Here is a 25557-nt window from a genome sequence, read left to right as displayed (position 1 = left end):
GTAGAAAAACGTGGATGCTCGGCCTGGTTCATGCTCTTGGGCCAGGAGAGGAGTGAGGGCTCTGAGTCCTTGGCAGGGGGAGCACCTCCCTTTACTCCTCCTCGTGTCCCTGTCAGTGACGACTGTGGCACTCCCAGCAGGAGCTGGGAGTTTCGCAGGCCGTGCGACGCGCCCATTCTTCATTTCTCTGGCCCCCAGGGTGCCGCGCCTTCTCTCTGCGCCTCAGTCTTTGGGCGAGGCCCAACTGTGAATTCTCGACTCGTGCGCTGGGGTTGCTTTGGGTGGCATGTCAGAGGAGCTTGGTGTTCTGTGGTCAGTATGCGGTGACGGCCGCCTTCTGTGGAGTTCTGTCGCCAGTGACGAGGCCTGGTCCTCTCCACCACGGGAACCACAGGTTTCCGTGTGACCGTGGGAGGTGGGGAACGGTTCTGGAAGCTAAATGTGAGTGAGTCAGCCCCCTTAGGTGTTGAGTGACTCACCAGGCTCCCCTGGGGTGGGCGAGGCATAGACCCAGACGTGGAGGGTGGTCTGGACCAGGCCACGTCTAGTGCCACTGGTTGCCATGGGGACGGGGGCAGACTGGGAATGGGGAAATCAGGTGGGAGACAGCTCACGCAGCCACATGTGCTGAGGCGACGGGGTGTCAATCTGGAGGTCCCAGGAAGTGGTTTTGATGTTTGAGCGAGAAGGCTGACTGGCTAGCATGGGAACAATGGCTGCTGGACTCTGTGTGGGGTTTATTTACGAGCAACCCGAAGGAAGAGCCATGCACAGAGCTGGCGGCTCACACAGGGGGCTGCCATTCACCCCATCCTCGTCCCAGAGGCTGGAAGCCGGGGTGCGAGTGTTGGCAGGGCTGTGTCCCCGGAGGCCTCGCCCTGGGCCAGCAGGCGGCCACATCCTCGATATGTGCTTGTGCACAGCCTGTCCCAGCTTTCTCTCCACGTGAGGACACGAGCCCAGTGGGATCAGGACCTACTCATTTAACACAGTCCCTCCTCATTATCCCCAAATACAGCCATGTTCCAGGTGCTGGGGCTTGGACTGCGGCCCACGAGTCTGGGGGACCCAGTTCCACCCATCACGCTGCCCACAGGGAGAAGGCACTTTCCCCAGGGGGTCGACGTCGGCGAGCTTTGTGGGGACCCACCTATTCGAGTTCTGTAAAACTGCAGTGTGTCTATTAGGGCCCAGCCGTGTCTAGGGATTCCTGCCGGGGTTTCCCCCAGGGTGCCAGGAGGGCGTATGATATACTGTTTCCAGCACTCGAGCTAACTGCTGGTCCCTCCTGCTGTCCCCGCCCCCCAGCCAGAGCCGCACGGGCCTGCTTGTTCCAAGAAGGTACCGACCAGGTGCTTCCGTCAGGGGGGCAGTGTGTGGGAACAATCTCCCCCAGACCTCTGCTCCACCCTCGTCCTGTCCCTTCTGCTCTTGTTGTCCCCCCATCTGCCAGGCAGGCCCTGTGTCCTACCCACTCCCCTGCGTCATCATGTCCCCAGCCGACCGGCCACTCGTGTCTCTGTTGATCGGCCCTTCGTTGTGTCCCCACCAGGAGGGTGTTCCGGAGAGCAGGGGCTTTGTGCCCCTCACTGTCTTGTTCGCCTCCCAGGCAGCGGGGGAGCTCAGCATGCAGCATGACCCTGTGACGAATGACTGACTCCTACCTGGCCGGCAATGGTGCCTTAAACATTTGTGTTTAATAATGTTCATTTTTCTGCCCTGGCCGCTGTGGCTCAGTGGATTGAACCCCAGCCTGAGAACCAAAGAGTCACCAGTTCGATTCCCAGCCAGGGTACATGCCTGGGTTTCAGGCCAGGTCCCCAGTAGGGGGTGGGTGGGAGGCAACCACACATTGATGTTTCTCTCCCTCTCTTTCTCCTTCTTTTCTCCTCTGTCTAAAAATTAAAAAATGTTCATTTTCTTAGTGTGCTTATTAAGACTCAAGCTGTGGCCAGATGGTGTTAGTTTTAGTGTTAGTTTTAGATTATACAGTGTTAGTTTTTAGATTATGACTTCGTGGGTGTCCTCATGGATAAATGATGTTCTCAGTGACATAAAACCTGTGCTCTTCTGTATTGGTTTCACAGGTGCCTTTTCTGTCCTTCCAGGGTGTCGGTGCAGTGCTGTGACCTGGTGCCACGACCTAGCCAGGATGGTGGACACAGAAAGCCCGATCTGCCCCCTCTTCCCGCTGGAGACCGATGATCTGGGAAGCCCGTTATCTGAAGAATTCCTGCAGGAAATGGGAAACATCCAAGAAATCTCTCCATCCATGGGCGAGGACAGTTCCGGAAGCTTCAGTTTTACAGATTACCAGCACTTAGGGAGCGGTCCCGGGTCAGAGGGGTCTGTCATCACAGGTAAGCGTGCTCCTTCCTGGGGGGCGTTCCTAGCAACATCGTTTCTCACCTGGCCGCCGCGAGGCCGTGCGCTCCCGATTCTGGCGTGACAGGACCTGCGGGCAGGGAGCATTGGTCCTCCGGCCGCACCCGCCTTTCTGAAGTTGTACCCTTGTCCTGGGCCCTTCTCACTTCCCTGCTGATTCTAGAGTCCATGTGTCAGTTTGTACCAAAGATGCCTGCCAGGGTTTTGACGGGGGCTGTGTTGAATCTATGGATCGGTGTGGGGAGAGCTGACATCTTAACCACATGGAGTCTTCTGTGCCGCGACTAATTTCTCCTTTCCTTTGGGTCTTTAATTTCTCTCCACTGTGTTTTGTGTTCCTTAGTGTGCGGGTCTTTCACATTCTTCATCTGATTTATCACTGTTTCGTATTTTCTGATGCTTTGTAAATGATATTTTTCAGATTTCAGTTTCTGATCATTTGTTGCTATTTATAAAAATACAACTGATTTATGGCTATTGATCTTATATGCTGCACCCTTGTTAAACTCATTAATTAGTTACAGCAGTTTTAAAAAAAGATTTTATTTATTTATTTTTAGAGAGAAAGGAAGGGAGGGAGACAGAGGGAGAGAAACATCAATGTGTGGTTGCCTCTCATGTGCCCCCTACTGGGGACCTGGCCTGCAACCCAGGCATGTGCCCTGGCAATTGAACTACTGATCCTTTGGTTCACAGGGTGGCACTCAATTCACTGAGCCACACCAGCCAGGGCAAGACAGTTTTACTTTTTCCTTTTCATGCTGGATGCCTTTTATTTCTTTTTCATGTCTTATCACACTGGTTAGGACCTCCAGTACAATGTTGAATTGACGTGAAGCATTCTTGCCTTGTTCCTGATCTTATTCCTCAGTCCTCTCCCACGAAGTATGATGTTACCTATAGTTTTTATAGATGGTCTTGCTCAAATTGAGTAATTTCCTTCTAATTCTAGTTTTCCGTGAATTATCAAGCACTAATGATGGATTTTGTTCTTTACTTTTCCTGAATCTAGTAAGATAATCAAATGTTTTGGGTTTTTTTGTTGTTTTTAGTTTGTCACAGAGAATTCCACTGTTCAGTTTTCAAGGGTTAAGACAGCCTTGCATTTCCAGGATAAACCCTACGTGGTCACGATGTGTTACCCACTTCATATTTTGTTGAACTTCACTCGCCAACACTGTATCCAGAACTTTTGTGTCTGGATACACGAAGCGTGTTGTTTCTAGTTTTTTTGTGGTCATTGTCTGGTTTTGTTAGATTAATGTTGGTCTCGTGGATGGGTTAGGACATCCAGTTGTGTGGAAGTATTTCTGTAGAATTGATTTTATTTCTTCCTTAAATGCTTGGTAAATTTCACAGATGAAGCTATGTTCTTTTTTTTAAAAGGTTTTATTTATTTTTAGAGAGAGGGGAAGGGAGGGAGAGAGAGGGAGTCATCCCTGTGTGGTTGCCTCTCGGGCACCCCCTACTGGGCACCCCCTGCTGGCCCGCCACCGAGGTATGTGCCCTGACTGGGAATCGAACTAGTGACCTTTTGTTTTGTACACTGGCACTCAATACACTGAGCCACACCAGCCAGGGCTACTCTTTTTTTCTTCGCCAGTCTTGTTTCTGCTTCATTTTGGGTGGTTTATTTTGCTATGTCTTCAAGTTTATCAGTCTTTCCAGTGTTGCTGTGTCTTTGAGCTCACTGATCTTCCTTCTGCGACATCGAACCCACTCCTAATACCACTCACTCAACACCGTTTTCCTGTCGGGATCATGTCTCCCATCACTGGAAGTGTGACCCAGTCCTTGAGTGCCCTCTCTCTCCTCACGCATTGAGTCTCTCACCTGGCTTCTTGAGCGTTTACAATGCAGTCACAGTGACTCTAAAAGCTGTCTACAGAAATCTGTCATTTGTATCAGTTCTGGGCCAGTTTCAGCTCAGGGTTGTCCCTCCTCACTGTGGGTCCATTTTCTGCTTCTTCGTGTGTTTTGTCATTTTTTTTTGTTGGGCTCCACCCACTGCAAACTGCGTGGGTGACGGACATTTTTGTTTTCCTGTAGACATTCTCCAGCTTTGTTCTTGGGTGCAGCTACTTGAAAAATGTGCCCTTCAGGTCTGGCTTTTAAAGCTCTGTGTTGATTCTAGAGGAAGCTTTGCCTGATGCTGAGGCCAAGCCCTTTGGGGTGCTTTACCACATGCCCCCAAACCCCGAAGCTTCCCACTGCCAGGAGTGGGCCCTGGACTGTGTCTGGCTCCATGCGAGTCCTCATATTGTCCCCTCTAGTCATTTCAGGGTGCCACTGGGCCATGTTTTCTTTTGGCTCTCCCAGTTGACAGAGCAAAGATGTAGTAACTCCTGTGTGCACACACGTCTACAAGTACTTCTCTCTGTGGCCATCGCCAGCTGTGCTAAGGTAAACATGTGGTCACACCGGTGTCTGTGACTAATCCAAGCTCATCACCATGTGACCATCCTGGCCTCCTCCTCCCTCTCCAATAGCGAGTGACCCGGCTCCCACCACCCACCCTGCGTTAACTGGTCGTTCGTGTCCAGCTGCACGTGGAGTGCTGTCGGGACTTCTCACCCATCCCTGCCAGCTCCTCGACCAGCCAGCGCACGGTGTCCGAATCGGTTTCTTTCACTCCCAGACACCACACGTTTCCGAGGTTCCGTAGGTCAGAGGCGAGCTTGCGCCATGCCTCTCTGAGGCCTCCCCCCCTCCCCCTGGGCTCTGCAGACCCCCCGGGTTACTTCTGCTGTGTTTGTGCCATGAAGTTGCACTCTGTGCTGTAGAGTTCTGCGGGTTTTGACAGGTGCTTAGTATCACGTGTCTACTATTGCACCTCTGTATGAAGGTTCACGACCTCCAGAATGCCCCAGTGCTTCTCATCCTCAGGCCTGCCTGCCCCACCCTGGCCCACCGGCGATCTGCTCGCCCTCTCTCTCATCTGCCTTTCCCCGGACGCCAGGCATTCAGAGGCAGGTAGCGAGTAGCCTCTCAGACCGGCCTTTTGTCTGTCCGTTCACCTACTGAAGGGCCTCTTGCTTGCTTCTGATTTTGGCATTAGGAATGAAATTGCTATAAACATTCATGTTTGGGTTTCTGTTAAAGGCTTTATTTATTTATTTTTAGAGAGGGGAAGGGAGGGAGAAAGAGAGGGAGAGAAACATCAATGTGTGATTGCCTCTCATGTGTGCCTGGCACTGGGGACCTGGCCCGCAACCCAGTCATGTGCCCTGACTGGGAGTCCAACCTGCGGCCCTTTGGTTCAAAGGCCAGCGTTCAGTCCACTGACCCACACCAGTCAGGGCTCATGTTTGTTTTTTGAATGAACGTAAGTTCTCAAATTGCTTGCGTAAATATCTAGGGATGTAATTCCTTTAAGAGTTTTGCTTATAAGAAGCTGCCAGACTGTCCTCTGAAGTGGCTGCCCCTTTTGCATTCCCGTCAGCAGTGAGTGTCTGTCGCTCCGTGTCCACGCCAGCGGTTGGCGTGGCCAGTTGTTCGAATGTTAGCCCCTCTGATGGGTATGTATTGGTGTCTGATCACTGTTTTATTCGGTCTCCTAAGGACCAGGGATGCGGTGCATCTTTTTCTGCACTGACTTGCAGTCTATACAGCTTCTTCAGGGAGGTGTCTATTCAGGCTTTCCGCCAATTTTTTACTTGGATTGTTTGTTTTATTATCGTTAAGTTTTAAGTCTTCTCTGCATACCTGGGTTACAAATCTTTTACCAGATATGTGTATTTAGCAAAGATTTCCCCCCTGTCTGTGGCTTGCCTTTTCATTTTCTTAACAGTCTTTTGCAGAGCAAAGTTTTCATTGTAAGAAAGGCCAACTTATTTTTTTCTTATATGGGTTACGCTTTTGGTGCATAACGGGCATTGTTATGCTGCATTCTGGTGCGATTCACTGAGCTAACAGTCACCGGTGAGCCGGGAGGACGCAGACACGGTAACAAGTTCTGCGGGACACTGCCAGTGTGGGAACCTGTGCATCCCGTGGTGGGAGGGAACTGGGAGACCCGCAGACCAAGACCACGCATGCGCAGTCGTTTGGGAGCGGCAGGGCCGCGCATGCGCAGTCGTTTGGGAGCCCCGCCCACCAGCGGATGCCCCTCCCTAAACACCTCACCTGTGTCTTCATAACCCTGATGTAGGCGTAGACTGGGGATGCTTTGAAAATTCATCTGTCTTTCGTGTCTGTCCTCAGACACCCTCTCACCGGCTTCGAGCCCCTCATCGGTCACTTATCCTGGGGTCCCCGGGAGCGCAGGCGACTCCGCCAGCACAGCACTGAACATCGAATGCAGGATCTGTGGGGACAAGGCCTCAGGCTACCATTACGGGGTTCACGCGTGTGAAGGCTGCAAGGTAGGCTAGAGCCTGGGGTGCGGGTGGAGGGAGGACAGGTGGCCCGCTTCGGGGGCTACGTGTGGTTCCTCCTGTCCTACGTACAAATGTTTGTCATTACAAAATGGACTTGCAGAAAGCCCTAGACACGAGCTGACCCGGGGCACCAGTTAAATCTCTCTCTTCAGAGAGTGTGGCAGGTTGCCGACTGCACTCCGTACACACCTTGGAGATGTGTGGCCTTTAAAGGCAGACCAGCCACGTGGAGGGTGACCCTGCGTTTGGGTGCGAGGTCAGGGAGCCCAAGCGCTGCCTCTCATCCTCACCGGAACGTTGGGGAGGGCGGTGGCTCTCCCAGCCATGACAGACCTACAGTGTCTTGTGCAATGTCCCACAACACATGCCAGGTGTCAGCCAGACCCAGTGCTGTCCCTTTTGCAGCTGCTCCTGACCCCCCCACCGGCACCCTTTCCTGCTCCTTGGGGGTTTCTGCACCCCAAACACGAGCACCCTGGTGCCTGTCCTCGTTCTCATGCCAGCTCAGCCCTACCGTGGTACACATGACCCAGGGTCAGGCCCGGTCTCTGGTGTTCTGCCCACTGCGTCACTGGCCCTTCTGCGACTTTCCAGCATGACCGCAGGCAGGACCGGCTCCTTCTGGAATTACATGCATGTGTCAGGCTTGGCATCTCAGGCACATGATGTCTCACCTGGATGCTGGCCACCAGAAGTCCCTTTCCTTGCACACACTGGACGCTTTACCAACTTTTGGGAGATGCCACAGTCTCTAATGGCACGCTGCATGCTCTGCATTCTGGGAACAACGACGACGTCCTGTCTGGAGCCAGGCTGGTACACAGGCAGGACTGGCCGCAGGAGCCAGGGCGTCTGTGTGTCCTCACCCCGCCCCCCCAGTCTCACACGTGTTCTGGCTGTCCCGCTGTACAAGCCTAGATGACCACTCAAGGCGTGGAGTAGGAGCCTTGCCCCAATGTTCCCCAGGAATTGCAGCCTCCTCTCCAGGGCCCAGGCAGGCCTCCCACGCAGAAATGTGGGAGAATGGCCCTGGCTGGCGTGGCTCAGTGGATTGAGCGCGGGCTGTGAACCGAAGGGTGGCCAGTTCGATTCCCAGTCAGGGCACATGCCTGGGTTGAGGGCCAGATTCCTGGTGGGGGGTATGAGAGAGGCAACTGGTGGATTATCACACACCAGTGTCTGATGTTTCTCTCTCTCCTTCCCCACTCTCTCTAAAACTAAATAAATAAATAAAATATATTTTTAAAAAAAGAAAGGAAAAACATGGAAGAGTGATGGAAAGCAAAGAAGAAGAACCAGACGCAAATGTGCACACTTCACAACTTTCTAACCGTGACCCAATGAACTAGTGCTTCCAGAACTAATTGTAACGTGGCCTTTTCTGTAGGATTAAGTTACTTTTGTTTATAGTTTGTTAAATGAAATTTTATTTTTAAGTATAAATAATAATGTTTGTATTTACTGGATAAAGTTAAAGCTATTCTTTTTCAAAATATATTTTTTATTTATTAATTTTTCAGAGAGGGCAAGGGAAGGAGAAAGAGTGGGAGAGAAACATCAATGTGTGGTTGTCTCTCATGCGTCCCCTATTGGGGACCTGGCCCACAATCCAGGCATGTGCCCTGACTGGGGATTGAACTGGTGACCCTTTGCTTCACAGGCCCGTGCTCAATCCACTGAGCCACACCAGCCAGGGCGTGAAGGTATTCTTATAGAGTAAGAAAATTGTTTACATAAAGCTGGCTTCCTTTTATCATATTTTAAAAATAATTTTTCTTTTAGGAAGTTAACATTCTCTTATAAACATTTTTAAAAACTCATGAGTCACAAATACAGATGTGCCCTAGGAGGGGAAAAAGTTAAATTCGTGTAGATTTTAACGGGACTGAGTGACGCCGTGGGAGATTGTAACTGGGTCTTTCCAAGCCAGACAAGGACATTTTGACATTACTTTAAATTCTGCTTCATTTTCTTGGTTTTAATTTTACATGTCATGAAATTTAAAATATTCAGTGTGTCCCAATTAGGTCACACTCTTCAGAACTGTATCCCTAAATTTAGTTCGTTTTAAAAGAGATGGTAAGGGGCGGACAAGGCCTGCGGCTGGAGCGAGGATCCGATCTCACGACCTCGCGCTGACCCCGCAGGGCTTCTTCCGGCGCACGATCCGGCTGAAGCTGGTCTACGACAAGTGTGAGCGGAGCTGCAAGATCCAGAAGAAGAACCGAAACAAGTGCCAGTACTGCCGTTTTCACAAGTGCCTTTCCGTTGGGATGTCCCATAACGGTAGGTAAGGTCGTCTCCCGCATTTCCCCAGCCCATGCCTCAGTCTACCCTCCCCGTGCCAGGGCGGACGGTGCTTGGCCAGAACGAGCTGCCCAGGCCTTGCCGTAACCACAGCAACCTGAGAAACTAAAGGCCCCCATCGCTGAGGCTCGGTGCAGCACCCGAGTCACAGTTAGAAACTTCGAATGGTAAGACTCAACACCGGGGTTGGAAGCGACTGGCCGTCCCTGTGTCGCCGTGACGCTCCTTCCTGTCACACACATGAAGCAGGTGCCTTCTGGGCGTCTTAACCTGCTGTGAATTTAACTTAATCCAGTCACACTCTCATTTGAGAACGTGCCACTCACCAGGCGAAGACAAACTTAAAACAGCGAGTTCATAAAAGTGGCATGCCCACCTTTTGGAAAAAGAAGAAGGTGTGACGTGAACTCAGCTTGGGCTCACTCCCCACCACGACGAAAGGCCGGATGGCAGCTGCACCAGCCACTGCAAGCCGCCCTAAGCCCCACCTCCTGGTGTAATGATTAATGGCATTACCTTTCGTTTTAACCTTTTGAAACAGTCCAGGGTTAATGGAGTTTGAGTTTTATTTTCATCTTTCCAAAGCTGAAAGAAAGTTGAATGGCTTCGAGAGGCAGGTTTGACCTGCCAACCTCCGTTCGGAGTTGCGCACGCGCGAGGCCAACTGGGCCGCCGTCAGCCGTGGTTCCCGCTGCCTCGCTCACGTCTGTCCCTCCCCCGCTGCCCCATTTCTCTCCCCGCCCCCAGCTATTCGTTTTGGACGCATGCCAAGGTCTGAAAAAGCAAAATTAAAAGCAGAAATCCTTACATGTGAGCATGACATAGAAGATTCTGAAACGGCAGACCTCAAGTCCCTCGCCAAGAGGATCTACGAGGCCTACCTGAAGAACTTCAACATGAACAAGGTCAAGGCCCGGGTCATCCTCGCGGGGAAGGCCAGCAACAACCCGGTAGGTGTCTCCGCCGGGGCGTTTGCCAGTCTGCTGCGTTCCGCTGGCACTGCGTCCACTAGAGCACAGAGGAGGGCTGGGAACACAGGTGTTAAATACATGCTGGGAAAACAGTATTTGTCCCCAAGGTGACTGAGAGACAATGGAATGGAAACATTCATTCAGAGATGCTAAAATGTAGCTTAACCACTGCTGGGTTTGACCTACCCCAAAGCTCCTAGCGACTGAGTTACCACGAGGACTGTGTAATTACTATACCAAAAACAGAGATCTGGTTAATAGCTACCAGATTCTAGGGTGTGTCTGAGTGCATTAAAAAAAAATCCCCATTTTAACACCAGAAAATGAAACCATTCACTTCCCACTCAGAATCTGTCCCTGCACCCTTTCTCCCCAGACTGTGCCCTTCTCTCTGACCTGTTCCCCTGTGCACACCTTCCTTCCCTTCAGTGCGCAGGCAGCTGCGTCTTAGGGTTTAGAAAGGGCGAAGTGTTTACAGAAACTTTGCTGTCTTTTTTGGAAAGTTCTGGACCTTTTCGGGAGCATATGTGAGTGCCTCTTGGGGACCCCCTGCACATACTTCGTCACCTGCCCAGCCTAGTGTCACCCCCACCACCACCTTGACAACCAAGCTGTCTCCATAGAGCTGCCTCCAAAGAGGGGGCGGCGGGGTTGGCAAATAAACACATTTGGCGTTTTCCTCTGAGCCTAGCGAAACAGGTTTCGTTTGTGCTAATGAATAGCTCGAAGCGATCCTTGTTGGGAATTACAAGCTGGAAGTTTTAGTCACAGTGAAATAAAGTATTTCACAAGCTCTTGGCTTTCGTGAACAGGCCAGACCTCTTTTTCACCGACTCCTGTAATTCTTCAGTGAATTCCCCCATCACGTCGCCTGAGACACTCTCGGAGGGCTCCAGCGAACCCTGTTAAAAACGGGGGGAAGCGCACCCATGCCAGGTGGTCTCCGAGGCTCGGGCAAACTCTGAGTTGGTGGCCCAACCTGCACACTTTGAATTTCTCTCCTGGAGGGGATTAGTGAGTGGAGCCCAGAACTAGAGTCACCCAAAAGTCTGATCTGTTTCAGATCTTTTTAGATCTTTCCAAGGTCTTCTCTTTCTCCCTTGGATTTTTTGGAATTTAAAGCAAATTAAATGTCATCTTTACTCTTCGCCAAGCACTCATTGAAGATAATCTGATTTCCAGGGAGTGTCCTTGTGGACGGCCCACTGAGATCCCCAGATCTCAGGAAGAGCCCGGTACGCTCGGCCAGAGCTAGCAACATCTGAGCGGTGGGGTCCTCTCAGGGAAGATCTGTCTTTTAGTCCTAAGGAGACAGACAGCGGGCCGGTAATGTAGGACTGGGTTTCACTGTACCAGAAGAGAGTTCCGTGTCCTGTTAGGGGCGGGGCCTGCTCCCGCCCTGCGCCTGCGCACCACGACGTGCAGGTGCCCCGCGCACTGCCTCTGACCGCAGGTTGGCTCCGAGCCGGGCTCGCTTACCACCGCGTGTCCTCACCGTGTGTCCTCTCCGCGTTGGAGGCGTGGCTCTCTGCCTGTCCCCCACGCAGAGCTCAGCACTCCCTGCTCGGCCCCGGCCCCTGGTTTTCTCTCTGTGCTCAGTCTGGAGGAGCCGACGGTTGGGACGCCCACCGCCACTGGGGGTCTCTGCCCAGAGCCCTGGCTCGTCACCGCTGTGGCCCTCAGAGACCACAGCCTGCATGTTTCACATGGCTCAGAATGCAGTTCAGTCTGTCGGTGGGACATCTACCAGGGAGGCCAGGCTTCCGCTGACCCGGGCTCAGCACTGCTCAGGGAAGTCCTGACCAGGGGCAACCTGGAGGTCCTCGCTGAAGCCCTGTTGGGGAAGGGGTCAGGGAAGTGGCGTGGGCTTCTCAGATCCCTGAACCTGCACGTGTTTGGAGGTTCAGTTTGGAGAGCACGTGTGTGACTAATGTGGCCGGGCCACAGTGGTGCAGGCCCACCAGGCCCGGTTGTCAGGTGGGGGAGCATGGATCTGTTGAGGCTGTGAGCAGACTTACTCACTCAGCTTGAACTTGGGAGGACAGGTTGGCCCCCAGAGCAAGATGGGGCTGGTTTGCCGTCCCGTAACTCAGGGCCAGCTTCTTCCCCGCCAACCTGGGAGAGGCTTCCTGCAGGGCCTGCTAGGCAAGGGCGGAGTTTCTGATCCGTCACCGAGACTAGGCACCCAGACTCGGCCCTTGGGGAGGGCAGACTTGTAATTTGAAAGTAGGCCGAGGCCTGCTGGAAGTGGCCGCTGGCTGGCCCGCGCACCAGGCCACCACTTTGCTCCGTGAAAACCACTTCCATGGCCTGTGGATCAGCTGAAGCAGAGACCTGAGGTTGACCCGGAACCTGTTAGGATGCTGGGTGGGTCAGGAGGGTTCGGGGGCAAGGGATGGAGGCGGTCCTGGGGAGGAAGGGGGATTGCTTAGAAGCTGGGCAGACTTGGTCCCTTTGGGGAAAGAGGCTTTAGCGGCAGGAGTGGCAGTGGGCTGGATAGCTAATGTCTGTGTCCGCCTGCACATGGGCCGGGTGAGCCCCCGGATTCCACAGTGAGCAGGCCCTTTGTCGTTGGTCAGAGCTTGTCAGGGCCCTTGCCACCCCTCCATTTGAGGGTGACAGGGACAGAAGTGTCCCTGAGCCTGAGGAACCGGGGGAATGTGGCTCCCCCAGGACATGGCTTCCAAAAGAGGTGCTTCCCACACACAGTGCTTTGGAAAAGGGCGTGAGCTGACCAGTGGTGAGGTGTTAGAAGTGTCACCTTTTGGAGGAAGCAGCGTGCAAATGACACCGAGGAGCTTTGACATCAGTGCCTTTCTCGTGATGGGTGCACCTGCACTCACACTCATGCACATGCATGGAATCCCATGCACACATGCTTGTGCACACACATGCATGCCCACACATGCTCGTGCACACATGGACTCCCCACACACTCATGTGCACAGGCACGCTTGTCCATGCACACTCACCCTCAGCCTTAGCTGCTTCTGGTTTGAGGAGCTAGCTCCTCTCTGAGGAAGGGGTGAGGTCACCAGTGAGGGAAGCAGCCACTCTCCAGCCCTGGCTACTTAGACGCCCGCCATGCAGGGTGTACGGTGGCAGCGAAGCAGCCCTGCTGCCTCTTGCGTCCCACCAACGTGTCAGGAGTTCATTCCGTCCAGGCGAGGGCACAGCAGGTGTCTGTCTCGGGGTTCCCGTGTTGCTTATCATCGTTGGGAACTGTCTTTGGAGTCTCTGAATATCTTCAGTTACAGAAAACATGAATCTTCTGAGAGGGTTGTTGAGCTGTAGACCAAACTAAGCGTCATCTGCAGCCAGCCTGGCACACGGACGGGGTTCCGCAGAGTCCGGTGTCTTGTTTGACAAAAAGCGAAGCAAGGAGACAGACATGTGGCGGAGAGCAGGTTCTCCAACCAGCTGCGGGAGAGGGGCCCGACGTTCACGGCGCTTCGGGACCTCGGGGACGAGCCGCCTGGCACCACGAGGGGTTTTCTGCCAGCCCTTGGTTGAAACACCATGTGCACTACTTACGTTGTGTTTAGATTGAAAAACAGACTTTGTATTTTATACTTTTTTCTAGAAATGTGTAGTCCAACCTAACCCAATGCTCATTGAGTCTTTTCATCCAGAGCAGCCCTACCAGTAATTCACAAGCTTCTCCTGGGAGACGGTGCTGCCTGGCGTTTACAGAAGATGCTGTTTCAATGTGTTGTGGAGACGGGTTGTCACAAGTGACCCCGCAGCACATAGGGCAGCGCTGGTGTGGCCAGCAGCAGTCGTGTGTCGGCAGGCAGCCTGCAGGCCTCGGTGTGGGGCGGCTGCAGGCGGCACCAGGCAGTTCCCAGTCCTCCTGGCACGCGCCGCGCATTCCCTGGACACGACCCCCCATCCTGTCAGATGGGTTCACATGCAGGTGTGAGTGCGAAAGGCACGTTCCAAAGTAAACCACAGGGGCCGGCAGAAGGAAGGCTTGCGTGGGTGTGGGCAGGGGGTGCACATGAATGTTTCACACCAGATGGACAGCAATTTGAACATCTCACCCGAATTGTCACGTGGTATGCTTGAGTGTGGTATTGCTTTGTCACAGAATGACATGCTTACAATTTTGTAATCAGAGTTTATAATAAAAAGGGGGCGGACCCTGTATTAGTTGTACAGGTTTCTTAAACAGGCTTATCAAGAATGTTTATCAGTTTTAGCTACAGTTTCTCTAGCTTTACTAAACACTGGCTTCTCAACGTCAATTCCACGGGTTTCCAAATTTGCCAGTTAATGAGGCCTGCCTTCTAAAATCCAAGTAACGATTTTGGAAAAGTGGAGTATCTGTTACCAGTCAAACCCTCCTCCCTTTATGAGACTGTGTGTCCTTAAACTTGCCAGGGGTCAGCGCCATGGGTGCGCGTCCTGTTTTGGGGGGATGCTAAGCTGTCGCTGTCCTGAGACTCTCGGTCAGTCTTGAACAAAGGGCCCCGTTTTCATTTTGCACTGGGCCCTGGGCTCAGCCTGCGAACGGCCACGGAGAGGAAGAAGCCTTCGTTGTCCAGCTCTTTGGGGACCCACCTGGTGTGGCAGCTTCGCAGCCACACTCGCGCTACAGACTCAGGGAGGCCCTGCAGCCTCTAAGTCCCTGTTTCGCGAATGTCTTTGACCACGGGACTCCTTTTTAAAAAATGCTCCCACCCACCCCCCACTGAATAAAGTCAGGGTGGCCTCAGAGTCTGTTGTTTGAGATTGAGGGCTGCTGCCGTCTGACCTGGAGGGATGTGTCCCTCGTCCATCCTGTGTGGGTCAGCGGCTTGAACCTGGGCCCCAGTGCCCGGCAGAGCAGGCCTGTCCCCACACCTCCTCAGACCAGTGGTGGTCCGGCTGCTGTCACCGTCTCTGGGGACAGGTGGCGGGGCTCCACCATCCCACTCAAGGGGCTTAGGCATCACCCCTCCGAGTTTGGTTTTGGAATGTTTTCACCCATTTGGGGTGATTTCTAAAGCACCCCCTTGCCTCAGCTGTGGAGTCAGTGGTTTTGTCCCTGATACCGTAGTGCCCGTTCTGATTCAGGTCATGCGCCTCAAAGGCGGCCCGTGGGATGGTGCCGGCACGCCCACCGCCGCTGTGCCACCCGGGGCCCCTCCCGAGATGGTGCAGGCACTGTGAGGTGGTGTCTTGCCCGCTGGCAGTGTTCCTCGAAGTCACGGGCTGCCTACGGACCCTATTCACGACGGCAGCAGACAGTGCCCCCACCCCTCGTTGCCGCCCCACGCACACCCAGCTCTGGCGGGCAGTGTGTCTGAGCCCCTCTCTTGAGCCCCACCACATGGGTGTGCTCCCCTGGGCAGGCTGGCTTTCAGTTCTGTGGCCACCCACCCGCTCTTTCCTCCACGCAGGTTTTATAAAGCGAGGGCCTGCGGGTTTAGGAGCAGATGGCATGGGCAGGCGGGGCTGCTGCTGCGGCGCTTGTTCCTTGTTCCGGAACTGGAGCCCTGACGTGACGTCTCGTGCGCAGGGAAGCCGGCGTCCTCCAAGGCTCCTGCTGTCTGTCCCCAGACAGCGAGGCTTTAACGACGCCTGCTTGCTTGTTTGTACGCAGACACCGACTCTCTGAGGTGTGCATGTTTGCACCCCGATCGACTCTGCCAGCAGTCAGTGCTGGGTGAGCGGCACGGCGTACTGCCCGTAAAATGGTAGTGTGGAGAACGACCGCAGTGAAGGCACCCAGTAGTTTGTCGGAGGTCAGAGGTATTATGAAACGGTGAAAGCACTTTGCTCGTAGTGTCTCGTTAGCGTCATTGCCAAAAATCAGTACCTCGCTCTCTCAGTAGTGAAACCCCGCCCAGTGTCAGGCAGTGGTTGTTGATATCGGGTGCATTTTGGCCGTGGGCTCGCCGTTGCAGTCCCCGGGTCCCCACCCATGGGCGGTTCTTTAGGACAAGAACTGTGTTTGGTGCCCATGCTGACGATCCCCAGGTGACTTGGATGCAGTGGCTCCTCACCAGTTCGCTGATTATCAGGAAGACACTTGTCACCAACGACCGGGCTCACTCCAGTGCCTTTCTTTGCAGCCTTTCGTCATCCATGACATGGAGACGCTGTGCATGGCTGAGAAGACGCTGGTGGCCAAGCTGGTGGCCAACGGCATCCAGAACAAGGAGGCGGAAGTCCGCATCTACCACTGCTGCCAGTGCACGTCCGTGGAGACCGTCACGGAGCTCACGGAGTTCGCCAAGTCCATCCCCGGCTTCGCCAGCTTGGACCTCAACGACCAGGTCACGCTGCTGAAGTACGGCGTCTACGAGGCCATCTTCGCCATGCTGTCCTCCGTGATGAACAAAGATGGGATGCTGGTCGCCTACGGCAACGGCTTCATCACACGCGAGTTCCTGAAGAGCCTCCGGAAGCCCTTCTGCGACATCATGGAGCCCAAGTTTGACTTCGCCATGAAGTTCAACGCGCTGGAGCTGGACGACAGTGACATCTCCCTCTTTGTGGCTGCCATCATCTGCTGTGGAGGTGAGTTCCCCGCTCAGTCCGTGGGCGCCACGTGCTGCCAGACTCCTGCCGTGAAGAATGGGGGAGGGGGTGAACCCCCGGGGTGGGAGCAGGAGCGGTGCCGCTCGAGGGGGAGGCACTGGTGGGGGAGGGCGCCCCAGCCCCTGTGTCGCCGCCACCCAGAGGCCAAGTGAGAGCTGTACCTGCATCACGTCGTATATTCTCGTGGATGAGTTCGTATTGTATGTTGTGTGTGTTTTACTTACATTATAATGTATAAATGCTCTACTTAAAATCAGAACATTAACAGTTAGATCAAGTAGTGTGCCAGGCAGGGGTGATGACGATAGAACGTATGGTGTGCTGTATTACGACGCGGTCATGTGCTGTGCAGTGACATTGGGTGGACAAGGGGCCGCATACACGGCAGTGCACTGAGCCGAAACCCTGCAACTGCCTGGGGAGGGTGTCGTGTCGCCACGTCCAGACGCAGCGCACTCTGGCACGGCGGTGGCGACACTGGTGTGGACATCCTGCTGGGCCGACAGCTGTGTGAAGACGGTGCGTGCAGGGGTGTGCAGCCCATCACCCTCGATGGCGAGGAGTGGTGGTGACACCCTGGTGTGGGCTCACCGCATTGTACTCCTGGCCGCGTGAGTGTGCTCTTCCTGCTCACCACGCTGGCCATCGCCCGGAGGTCGTGCTGCACCCGCGGCAGCCACATCCCGTGTATGAGGGGCTCTTGGTGGCATCGCTCCCGCTGTGCTCGACCTGGTGCCCCAGGCTCTGTACAGTGCCGCGTGTGCAGGCAGGGACCCAGAGCGCAGCCACGGAGCACAGGAGGCTGGACCGCCTGGGTGTGTGCACGTGTGCACAGTGACGGTCGTACCGGTCGAACGTGTCCCTGTCGTTAAGCAGCACGTTACTCTACGGTATAATTCTGTCACTGCCATGTCATGGCCATGTCATACTCTGTGGGGTGCCGTGCTCCTGTCAGGACGGCGAGCTCACGCTGCGTCAGGATGAGGAGCACTGGCCACTCCCCAGCGACAGGCGCAGAGTTGTCTCTGCGAAGGAGGTGGGTCCTGGGCGGGAGCCCTGGGCTGCTCTGCGGGAAGCTGGCCGCAGGCCCCGGTTTCTGGCTCCGAGTCACGTTGCTTTAAATAGTACTGTCCCGGGTCTAAGAAGGTCACTGCTGGTGGACCCAGCCTTGAGGGCCGCCAATGGGGCGCCTGTCCCCACGAACCACTGGCAGCTGTGCTGTCCCCGTGGTGGACTCACGCGCAGAACCAAGGCTGCCGCCGTCGCTCCAGCACCATAGGGGCACGGAGTGCGAGCAGCCCGGCCCCACGAGCTCCGTCCTCGTTGCCACCCCGCTGGCGGCCGGGGGTAGGAAGTCTGCACACTCTGACGAGAAGTGCAGCATGGCAGCGGGGCCGTGTGTGGTCTGCTCTCGCACCGTGGGCTCGGAGTGGCCGCGGAGCTGTGTGTGTGCAGTGTGGTCTCGGCTCTGTGAAAGAAGTTACTGTCACATGTCAGCCCGACACAGAAAAGTGGCGAGATGCACAGTAACCCGTGTGATGGGGGTCACTTTATCTTTTAAAATTTCTGTTTAAAAAGTTAACAGTCGCAGTCCACCCCGCACCACATGGACTTGAACTGCACGGTCCACTTGCCCTTGGACTGTTTTCAGTGGACATACAGCCGACCTTCCCTGTCCCCAGGTTTTATGTCTGGACTTCACCAACCACGGATCAGAAACAGTGTTTTTTCAATTTTCACTGAACGTATTGGGGTGACACTAGGTTATCAATGGCCACAGGTTGAAAGGGTGTTCTCAGTTCACAGTTGGGAGCCCACGGATGAGAAGGGCCAGCTGGGGGCGTTGCCCGCACCGTGTCACGAGGGACGTGAGGGCCTGTGGGTTTGGTGGCCACAGGGGGTCCCGGAACCAACCCCTGCAGATACCCAGGGGCTGTGGCGCAGTTTAGGGAGAGTCAAAGTTTAGACCCCCTGCATGGCTCAAGGGTCAACTATATATATACATTTACAACCAAAAACGATGGAAGAAGGAAAGAAGAAACAATCTCAACACGAGCAGTACTTCTGACAGTCAGAGTAGTGAGCACCGGTTGCCGGGCAGAGGGGAGGGTGTTTCTAGACCGAGGGCGGAACCCTGGGGCCCGAGGCCCAGCTCCCCCAGCGGCTCCCCTGGTGGGGACGCCCGCCCGCCCTGCGCCGGCCCTCAGCTCCGGGTCTCAGCATCCTCCCCGCCGGCGGCTGCCCTCTGCTCGTCTCACTCTGCCTCCTCCCCCGGGTCACACCGGGAGGTGCCTGTAAGGAATGGTTTCTCCTGCAAAACCCGGGTCACCGTCCTGAACCATCGGCGAAAAACTTGGACCGGAACGTCTAGTTTTGACTCAGGAGGACTTTCACCTCCCACAGTGTGCAAAACCGGCTGTTGTACCATCACCCCAATGTGCGCTTCCCCTCCTGTTGGGGCGTCCACCTGCCAGGTGGAAATCGGGCACAGGCAAGGAAGGGGCCAGGCTTCCAGCCGCACGAATATGCAGGGATGATGGGTATTTGCCCTGCCCGCCCCTGTGAGGCCGAGCGGCTTTGGGAACGCCTGGTGTCTCCTGGTCGGCCCGCAGCGTCTGAAGGCCCGGAGCTCCAGGGGAGGAAGGCCGGGGAAGGAGGGCGCTGGCTGCTTTCTCGGGTGGACCCTGCCAGGATGGCCGTGCACTCAACCGTCTCTTCTTTCCTGGGGGGGTAGATCGCCCTGGCCTGCTAAACGTCGGACAGATTGAGAAAATGCAGGAGGGGATAGTGCACGTGCTCAAACTCCACCTGCAGAGCAACCACCCGGACGACGCCTTCCTCTTCCCCAAGCTCCTGCAGAAGATGGCGGACCTGCGGCAGCTGGTCACCGAGCACGCGCAGCTGGTGCAGGTCATCAAGAGGACCGAGTCGGACGCGGCGCTGCACCCGCTGCTGCAGGAGATCTACAGGGACATGTACTGAGCTCCCAGGAGTGAACGGGGGCAGGGCGCTCCCCAGGACTCCTGGAGGTGGCGGCACTGCGGAGGCGGAACGGGATCAAGGCCACTTTGCACAGATGTCCCCGCCGGACCCTGAGACCCTGACGCGTGTGCTCTAGGTAACCGCAACCCCATTCCACACCGGCTGCCCTTTTACCGAGAGCGTGCAGAATCGGGGCGTGGAAAACTCGGAGGGCGGTGCTCGGCTGTTGTAGTCGAAGCCGTCCGTCCGGTGTTGATCCATGCAGATTTGTTAAAATCAGGGCAGTGACTCACCACTGGTACCTGGCGACCTCGGAGCAGCCGGGTACCAGTGTTGACTCTTGGGCACCTTTGTAATGTTGGAAACTAATCAGCACTTTGTAACTTTTGTAATCCTGTATATCTAGATGTAACCAAAGGTTAGGCATTTTAAAAGTGGCTAAGTATTTATTCTGAAGACTTTTAGAAGTTTTTTAATCATAGAAGTTGGAATTCGAAAGGATCATCTGATAAGCTCTGGACGTGCGGCCTCCGCATTGCATTGGCTGCCCGGGGGTGCGGCTGTAGCTAGGCCGTGGGGAGGCCTGCCCCCGGCTCCTGTAGAAGGTCCGGGGAAACCACGTCTCAGCCGCCCTCCGCTCCGGCTCACGGCCCCGGGAAAGCTGGCGTCGGTGAGCAGGACGGCGGTGGATCGGAAGTACCTCAGCGCCCAGCCCTCCCTCCTGCTTCCTCTCAGTGGCAGTTGGGGGGGTGGGGGTGGGGCATGGTTTCCAGGGCAGCCTGACAGGTCACCTGCAAGTGTCCCTCTGTGTCCTGTGTGTCGAGGTAGCTCTCGGGTCTTTCCCTGTGTTGCCTTTTGAAATATGCAGCTTTGTTTTTGTACCTCTTGGTGGTAGTAGCTGTTCGCCGGAGTGGAGACAACGAGGTGAATGTGACTTTGTAGTCCTGGGGGGTCACCTGGGGAACCTCGGGGGTGGGGGTGGGACGTGAGGTCCTGAAGGTGGTGTCTCGTGGTCTCAGGAGTCACCGCAGCCGGCGGTCTGCACTGAGTTGGAGAGCGGAGCACCCTTCTCCGACCTTGTGCGTGAGGCCAGTTTTCCGACTCGGGGAGATGCTTGTTTCAGCCTTAAAGGCCAGCTTCTTGGCCCTGGGTTGCCTGTGGACACCGCCTGGATTGTGTCTAGAGCGCGTGGACCCAGGCCCACTCTCCCCTTCTGTCACCGTAGCGGATCCGCCAGGGCCAGCAGGTGCACAGGGACCGCTCGACCCCGCGCCCACAGCGCCACGGCCTGGTTGGGTCCTTGACACCCCTCCCCCGCTGCCTTGACGAAATCTGGCCCTTTAAGGTCATTACCACTTACTGTTCAAGAAGGGTTAGGGTCAGCACCGGCAAGGTTCCCGAGATCAGCAGCAGGGAAATGCAATGGCAAAAAAACAGTCTAAGTGTGAGGCTTCAACTAGAACAAAGTGGAAGTTACCTCTAGGGCTCCCTTTGGAAAATTCCACACACAGTTTGTTTGCTGTTTAAGATCCAGTTAAAGGATTGGCTGGGAGCCAGTAACGTATCCCCTGTGGGCAGGGCGATAAGCTAGCGGCCATCCAGGCCCAGGGGCGGCCCTTCAATGCTCTTCCCTGGAATGACTTCCCTGCGCTGACGAGGCGGGGGCGCCGTGGTTGTCGGGGGCGGGGCTTGGGGGCTGCACACCGTGCCGCAGGTCAGCACCTGTCTCTGCTGACCTCTGGCCTCAGAAAGCAAGTCTGGAGACCCGGGCTTTCAGACGAGATGGGCATTTGTTGAGGCTTCGGTCAAGGCCCTCCAAAGCAGCCCCGTGTCTCCCACTTTCTTCAGTGTCCAGCAAGCTGCTGGAGGGTGCGGCTTGTGTGTTAGTGGCCTTAGCGGACGTCAGTTCTCTCGGGACCTGGCTACCCGACCAACCATGTCCCCAGCGAAGCCATGGAAGAGGCCTCAAGAGATCTCAGCTTAAAAGTCACTGGATGTCTTGATGCAGTTCACTTTTATTATCAAGAAGAAAAACCACACGTCCCCATTCTTGTTAAACAACAGAGTCACTGACGGCCACTTGGAATGTTTGGGGGCAGCTAATCGGATTTCCCAGCGCGGCCGAGGTCAAACTCAGGCGGCTGTGCCCCAGGTCGCTGTGCTGGGGCATTTCGTGCAGTGGCTCAGGGAGGAGGGCGCGCACTCCCTGGGTTTCCCTGAACGCGCACTGAGTCCAGCAGCAGCACCCCGACGGACCCAGAAGCTTCCACCCCCAAAGTGGGCAGCCGCGGCCTCCGGGGTGAACGCACCCAATGACCCACACCTCGGCGAGTCTGTTTAAACCTGCTTCTTCAGGTTCTTGACTTGGGGTCACAAAGAGTGCCAAACTCCTCACAGGCCACAGAGTCACCAGACAGCGTTGGTCTCGTGTGCCGACGAGAATGCAGGGACAGCCGAGGCTCCTTTGAAATATCTCTCCTGACCTTGTGGCCAGCTCGGGCCCAACTCAGCTGGGCTTCTCCACCCACCCTCTGGCGCCTCCCGGGCATTTCCTGTTGGGCGACCCTCACACAGAGTCTGTGCCCACCACCCAGTGAGGGCTGTGTGGCTGGAAGTCACGTCGTGACATCCTGTGTCACTGAAAACAAGAAGCCCACCGTGTACCGGCGCCAGAGAGACTGGGGAGGTTGGATGGTGAGAACTGTCTGAGCACGGAGGGCTGTCCTCCCTCTCGCCTTGCTCTCCAGTCTCCCCAAGACCCTTCTAGAACTCTGACAGGATGCGTCCGAGCCTCCTCCCACGGAGAGTAGTGATGGCAGAGCCCAGGAGAGGACCACGGTGCTCAGTGCCTCCGGGGTGCCCCTGAGGGTGGACCCCGTCCTCAGGGGCCCTTGCTCTTCACTCCCAGAGCACGGAAGGCAGCTCTCTGCTCGTCCCAGCGCGTTGCTCGCCTGGGCCGTCCCTCTGACAATGCTTGGGCCGGGGTGAGTGGAGGGCCCGCGGACGAGGCTGCCTCCCCCCACCTGAGCAGAAGCTTTGGACGTAGGTCACCCTTTGCTCGAGGGGTGGTAACCAAGCCACCCGCTCCGCCCCTAGTGTCTCCCCCGTCTACAGCGCACCAGCTACCTCAACAGACCCGTCAAAGACACCGGTCAAACGAAGGTGCTCGGGCCCCTGCGGCCTTACCACCCGCTCGGCGGCCCCATGCTCCCCCCCACAGACGTGAAAGGCTCAGTGACTCCCGAAGGGACCTTTATTGTTTAAAGGGAGCATCACAGACATGCGTGTGTGGGAGTTGCTGCCCACAGTAGTGAGATTGGGCCTGAACATGACAGGACCAGGCCTGCGGGGACCCCCGCACTGAGGCCTCCCCTCCAGCCACGCCATGCCTGCTGGCCATGCAGGAGCCTGTCTCTGGGGCGGCCCTGCCAGAGGAGGCTGGAGAGAGAGGCCTCCAAGCGGTCTTGGTTGGACTGTGGCTTCCCGAGGTCTCGCCCCGTTGTCAAAGCTGTGCCTCAGCCCCCTGCTGCCTCCACACACCACAGTGACACTGGGCACATTGGGTCCCAGCTGCCCTGTGCACCGTGGTTTCTGGCCTTCACCCAGTGGCCATACCTGTCACTGACTACCTTAGGGACTGCTGTCTAGATGTGGGCCCACTGTTTTGGCGAACGGGCCCAGCACCACCAGCTAAAATGGACGTGACCATGGGCCTGGCCTTTGGCCGGGGGCTTCCAGGGACCCAGGGAAGGCCAGCCACCTTCAAAGTACCTCTTCAAGCCGTGTGGCCTTTCAAAACACAGACCCTGCTAGGAAAACACATCAAGTGCCCACAGAGGCCTGTCCGTGTCACGGATCTTCATGGCTTTGGAAGCAAGGTCCGGTTGTCTGTCTCCTCCAGGTCTCAGCTTGGGGGCCCCAGGATGGACTCACCCCCATCGCAGAGCGATCCCGCCCAGAGGTGGAGGGCTGCCGCCATCTCCTCGCTGGGCGTGGTGCACTTTGTCTGCCTCTGCGCTCCTGGGGCTGTGCCGGGTCAGCCTGACACATGTGTTCCTGGGCAGGTTCTTGCTTCAAGTTCCCTCTAAGCTCCCCACGGTGGTGCCCACCCAGGAGAGGCAAGGAAACTGTACAGCCCACTGAAGCTGCAGAATAAGATAAGTGCCACCCGCTGAGGGCTTCCTGGCGGTTAAAAAATGTCCGTGGAAGACTTTCCCACACCCAGTTTGGATGGCACTAGCCCAGCTTCCCAGGCTCCCCTGGAGCTGAGGACTCTTCCAACCCAGTCTTCACACGGGGCAGTCAGTTGGGAGGACCAACAGCAGCGACCTTCAGATGGCGCCGTGGGCAGTGACGTGCCCGGGGATGCCTGCAGCAGAAAGACTGTCCTGGCTGGCCAGCTGCGCAGGGTGTGCGGGGGCTTCGACAGGAAACGTGGACCCACCCACCTAGACCACACCGTGCTGGCAGCTCTGTGACGCGTGCCATCGGCTGGCGGCCTTCCTCTTTCCAGGTGCAGGGATGGCTCCCGGGGCGCCTGCCGCTCCCAGGGACCTACCTGCCCAGAGAGTGTGAAGACCAGCTTCGAAGGTCAGGGTGTCGGTGTTTGCTCAGATTTACATAGTTTTCAGGTTGTACCGGAATTCTAGAACTCGGTCATCGACCGCCTAGGGGCCCAGGAAACAGACTAAGAGTAAAGGCAGCGTGTCTGGCCTGACTCGGAACATCTCATTTCCCCGGGAACCACCATCTAGAAGCCGCAACGTGACGCTGGAAGTTCTGTGAGAGAAAAGACACGTTGTCTTGCTCTCATTTAAGTAATTCCATAATGCCCTCCGCTATGCTTTTGTGGTGGAGTATGCAACAGGTCCCTGACCTTCACTTCAGCAGAGTGGGCTCAGGGCTTTTTTTTAAGGCTGCGTGTGGCCTGCACATTGGAACAGAGGTGAGGCCGCTGCCTGCACTGCACTCCCACCGCCTGCCCCCTGCCCCCTGCCCCCTCGAGGTGCCGTCTGCCGTCTCTGCAGTGGGGCTGTCCCCAGACCACGTGCTCCTCCTCCTCAGGCTCCTTCCAGCCCGAGACAGGAGGAGGATTGGCCGTTCACCAGCCCCCTGCCCCGAGAAGGCAGGTGACCCGGTCCAGCTGAAACGTGGCCACGTCCTGCTGGAACCCCCTGCCCTCTGTACCATGGTCAGTGTCACATCACGATTGAAGCCACCTCAAGGATGTCAGCGGCCCCGTGGTTTGGAAACACATTATCTGCAAACAAAGAAAAAAACAAGAAACCCATTTCTTACGCCAGAGACAGCAAATTAAGACCTGACCTGTTGTTGCTTCCCCCCCCCACAATGCTACTGTGGGTCAAATGTGAAACGCTCCCTGTTTTTCTCCAGAGCAGGGAACACACCAGCCTCCTCTCTTGCCCTCTGTGCCCAGCGGCATCTGTGCCCAGTCTGTTCCACGATGCACTACAGCCTCACGCAGGCCAGGGACCGAGCAGGCGCCCTCCAGCCCGAAACAGCAGTGATGTCGGGAGGGGCCTGAGTCGGCCTCCTGGCGGCAGGGAGGGCCGGCTTCAGGCCCCGAGGACAAGTGACCGATCGTATGTTCAAGGTAAAATCACTCACTTTGGGGAAATGTCTTCTCTTTTCAAAAGCACAGTTGGCCTATTCCTTTTTTCAGGCCTAAAAAAACGTACCTCACAAAAGACGGCTAACACTCAGCACCCTTTCTTGGTGAGACTGCAGTACTGGCATTCAGGTATCACTGTTTTCTACACTGTGTGGTGAAAAGAACCATGCGCATAGCTATATCTTAAATACTGTGATTTGAATTTTTTAATCCTAATATAAATAATTTACTAAGTTAAAATCATGTATCTAGTAACAGCCATTTGGGTGTTTTGAAATCAGTGTTAATTGACACATGTTCTAGTAGCCTGGCTCCGGGCCTGCTGGAAACAGGAACCTGGAGTGTCACAACAGAGAGCCGCACGCACGTCAGA

The 25557-nt window shown here is 55.6% G+C and overlaps 1 protein-coding gene and 1 long non-coding RNA gene across 4 annotated transcripts in view; one reads left to right on the top strand and one right to left on the bottom strand.

The window, feature by feature from the left end:
- PPARA (peroxisome proliferator activated receptor alpha) overlaps positions 1-20433 on the top strand; it is a 46247-nt gene extending 25814 nt beyond the window's left edge. For both annotated transcript variants that reach the window (XM_037049422.1, XM_037049414.1), the window contains exons 3-8: positions 2109-2360; positions 6589-6749; positions 8912-9050; positions 9819-10021; positions 16102-16549; positions 19305-20433. In XM_037049422.1, coding sequence (XP_036905317.1) covers positions 2153-2360; positions 6589-6749; positions 8912-9050; positions 9819-10021; positions 16102-16549; positions 19305-19552 — 1407 coding nt within the window. In that variant the 5' untranslated portion in view covers positions 2109-2152 and the 3' untranslated portion in view covers positions 19553-20433. The remainder of the gene's footprint in view (positions 1-2108; positions 2361-6588; positions 6750-8911; positions 9051-9818; positions 10022-16101; positions 16550-19304) is intronic.
- LOC118989350 (uncharacterized) lies at positions 8644-10035 on the bottom strand. 2 transcript variants are annotated; one of them, XR_005066997.1, is made up of 3 exons: positions 9953-10035; positions 9588-9656; positions 8644-8967 (listed from the first exon to the last, which is right to left on the bottom strand). It is a non-coding gene; the product is annotated as an uncharacterized LOC118989350 (long non-coding RNA). The 2 variants fall into 2 exon arrangements; XR_005066996.1 differs by lacking the exon at positions 9953-10035 and adding an exon at positions 9880-9916.
- Positions 20434-25557: the final 5124 nt, after the last annotated feature.

Source organism: Sturnira hondurensis, unplaced genomic scaffold (genome assembly GCF_014824575.4).
Source record: "Sturnira hondurensis isolate 20B ecotype Veracruz unplaced genomic scaffold, ASM1482457v3 Scaffold0000780, whole genome shotgun sequence".
NCBI classification, from domain to species: domain Eukaryota; kingdom Metazoa; phylum Chordata; class Mammalia; order Chiroptera; family Phyllostomidae; genus Sturnira; species Sturnira hondurensis.
The sequence above is the reverse complement of the archived record's forward strand: the minus strand, read 5'-3'. Positions and strand labels throughout refer to the sequence as shown.